Here is a 3,496-nt window from a genome sequence, read left to right as displayed (position 1 = left end):
CTCTTTTCCAGAGCGACTTACAGTTAGTGAGTGCATACATTTTCATACTGGTCCCCCGTGGGAATCGAACCCACAACCCTGGCGTGAGCTACAGGTTAGGGTTAGCGTTAGGTTTAAAATCAGATTTTATGACTTTGTGGCTGTGCCAGCTAGTGACCACCTCAGAACTACCTCCAGAACAAGATTCACGATGAAAAATGTTAACCTGCTCAATCTCCTTGGCTGCGTCTCAAATGGCACGCGCTACTTTTGACCAGGCCTATAGGGCTCTGGTCAAAAGTAGTGCACTATAGGGAATAGGGTGCCATTTGGGAAGCAGCCCTTGTTTCTTCTGATTCAAGATTTCTTATTGCCTCAGGAATGGATGCAGTACAACATGTTTCAATGGCCAAAAAGTACAGAAAGTAACACAAAGTAATTGTGCACTCAGTTGGATTGGTGGATAATTAGCTATTAGCAATTAGCAAATGCCAAAGGATACCTGGTACTTGACACGTGCGAGTCATTGCTTGACTTGGCATATAGTCTCATTGGTTTATCGTTTATTGTTGTGTTTTCTTATCAAGTCAGTTATCTCTGGAGAGTCAAGAGTACAGGTCAATCACAAGGGGTGGAACGGGAAAGTGTGGAACGCGAGGCTGTTCTCTCTCCCTCTCTCTCTCTCATACACAAACGCACGAACGCACACACACATACAGTATGCACACACACGCACACTGATGCCCACACAAGCCTGCCAACCACACACAAACACACACAAAATTATTTTTAGGGCACACAACTTGAACGTTCCACCAAGCTACTATTTGAGTCAATTTTCACTTGGATGCACTTAACCTTCCAACCTCAGCCTGTCAACACCTGTTAAGCCATTAGACATCGACTACATCTACTACTAGGCCAACGGTAGCTATTCCAGTAAAGCTTGCTTTAATTTAAAAGTAGCTACTACTAGACGTTTGCATTATACGCCCACCCATCCGCCCTCCACCATTATGTAACCATCTGTCTCATGTAACCATACCAAATGTAACATATCATACAGGTAATCATCATAAATCAGGATTTACATTTAGTATGTTACGTCTAGTCTATGAGACCAGGCTGGAGAGTATTATAGGCCTATTGGTCTGATGTTCTTGGTAGCCTTTTGTTGACCTCTTCCATATGATCTACTGCCACATCATTATTGTCATGCTGTCTCTAATGTAATCGAGAAGGATGTAGTTTCCAAGGTTCGCAGCTATACTTTGTGCATAAATGGAACGGGAAAATAAATATGCAGGATGAAACTGTGTATAGGATCTGCTGCCTTTGATACTGTGAACCATCAGATCCTCCTCTCCACCCTCTCCGAGTTCGGCATCTCCGGCGCTGCTCACTCTTGGATTGCGTCCTACCTGACAGGTCGCTCCTACCAGGTGGTGTGGTGAGAATCTGTCTCCGCACCACGTGCTCTCACCACTGGTGTCCCCCAGGGCTCAGTTCTAGGCCCTCTCCTATTCTCTCTATACACCAAGTCACTTGGCTCTGTCATATCCTCACACGGTCTCTCCTATCATTGCTACGCAGACGACACACAATTAATTTTCTCCTTTCCCCCTTCTGATAACCAGGTGGCGAATCGCATCTCTGCATGTCTGGCGGACATATCAGTGTGGATGTCGGATCACCACCTCAAGCTGAACCTCAGCAAGATGGAGCTGCTCTTCCTCCCGGGGAAGGACTGCCCGCTCCATGATCTCGCCATCACGGTTGACAACTCCATTGTGTCCTCCTCCCAGAGTGCAAGGAACCTTGGCGTGCCCCTGGACAACACCCTGTCGTTCTCCGCCAACATCAAAGCGGTGACCCGATCCTGCAGGTTCATGCTCTACAACATTCGCAGAGTACGACCCTACCTTACACAGAAAGCGGCACAGGTCCTAATCCAGGCACTTGTCATCTCCCGTCTGGATTACTGCAACTCGCTGTTGGCTGGGCTCCCTGCCTGTGCCATTAAACCCCTACAACTTATCCAGAACGCTGCAGCCTGTCTGGTGTTCAACCTTCCAAAGTTCTCTCATGTCACCCTGCTCCTCCGCACACTCCACTGGCTTCCAGTTGAGGCTCGCATCTACTACAAGACCATGGTGCTTGCCTTCGGAGCTGTGAGGGGAACGGCACCTCCTTACCTTCAGGCTCTGATCAGACCCTACACCCAAACGAGGGCACTACGTTTATCCACCTCTGGCCTGCTAGCCCCCCTACCTCTACAGAAGCACAGTTCCCGCTCAGCCCAGTCAAAGCTATTCGCTGCCAATGGTGGAAAAAGCTCCCCAACGACGCCAGGACAGCGGAGTCACTGACCACCGTCTGGAGACACTTGAAACCCTACCTCTTTAAGGAATACCTGGAATAGTATAACAGTAATCCTTCTGCCCCCCCTCCCCCACCCCCCCCATTAAAAAAAAGGTGGTTGTCCCACTGGCTATCCTAAGTTGAATGCACCAATTTGTAAGTCGCTCTGGATAACAGCGTCTGCTAAATGACTCAAATGTAAATGTAAATGCATAGGCTATAATATAGGCCATTTAGCAAATGCTTTTATCCAAGGCGAAAGTCATGCGTACATACATTTTACGTATGGTCAATTGATAGTCCCTCTCCATATGGTCAATTGACAGACCCTGCTCCGAATATACTTCATATTAAAAAAATATATATAATAATATATATATATAATAATATATATATATATATATATATATATATATACGTTGATATCATGTACACTGGTTACTTTACGTGCGTTGTGGAACTGCGAAGAGGGTTGTCTCCAATAGGCTTGGTGGGTTTGACAGAGTGAATGAGGTTATTTCAAGAGTATTGAATGAAAGAGTCTATGAATGAACAGAAACTTTAACATGCACTACATGAGTCTATGAATGAACAGAAACTTGAACATGCACTACGTTATGAAATTACTTCACCAAAGAAGCCTGTAGAAATCACGACTCGTAGCCTGGCACTCTAGCCTAGGCTACACAGTCCTACCTGGATGCGCAAGTGACAGTGTTGCCGCACATATAGGGGCGTGAATATGCACGAGGTAGTTCAAACAACTTAATAAAAAATTAACCATGCAAAAACACACGAGGAATGTTATAGAAGTATATTGACACTCACCGCTCCGAGTAGAACTGTTAAGAACAGAGTACCCATTCTGAATCCCCGTCACTTCTTCGATATTTATGTATTTTTCCAATAGGTCAACGGACTGACAAGAAAAGCACTAGAAAATAAGAAAATCATTTATTTCGTGGGTAAAATATACATAATGCCCATGCATAAAAATATACGTCTGTGTTTTATCCTCATGTGTCTCGTCCGGCTCCAATTCTCTCTTGTGTTTCCGGAGTCTCCAAAAGAAATGAGTCAGTCCATGTATTGGAGTCTCTGCGTAATAATTATCCTCAGCAAGCAAACTGCAGAGATTTACTCATGCAGTAGACTA

General features: G+C 45.2%; 1 protein-coding gene across 1 annotated transcript in view; it reads right to left on the bottom strand.

Annotated features, from left to right (window-relative positions):
* Positions 1-3,204, bottom strand: part of ngfrb (nerve growth factor receptor b) — a gene marked incomplete at its 5' end in the record, with an annotated part of 73,170 nt that extends 69,966 nt beyond the window's left edge. Inside the window, one exon of the mRNA XM_084160132.1 lies at positions 3,169-3,204. Coding sequence (XP_084016258.1) covers positions 3,169-3,204 — 36 coding nt within the window. The remainder of the gene's footprint in view (positions 1-3,168) is intronic.
* Between the last annotated feature and the right edge of the window lie 292 nt (positions 3,205-3,496).

The sequence above is a fragment of the Coregonus lavaretus genome (genome assembly GCF_964263955.1).
Source record: "Coregonus lavaretus genome assembly, chromosome: 1".
Classification (NCBI taxonomy): domain Eukaryota; kingdom Metazoa; phylum Chordata; class Actinopteri; order Salmoniformes; family Salmonidae; genus Coregonus; species Coregonus lavaretus.
This window is presented reverse-complemented; position numbering and strand designations above follow the sequence as displayed.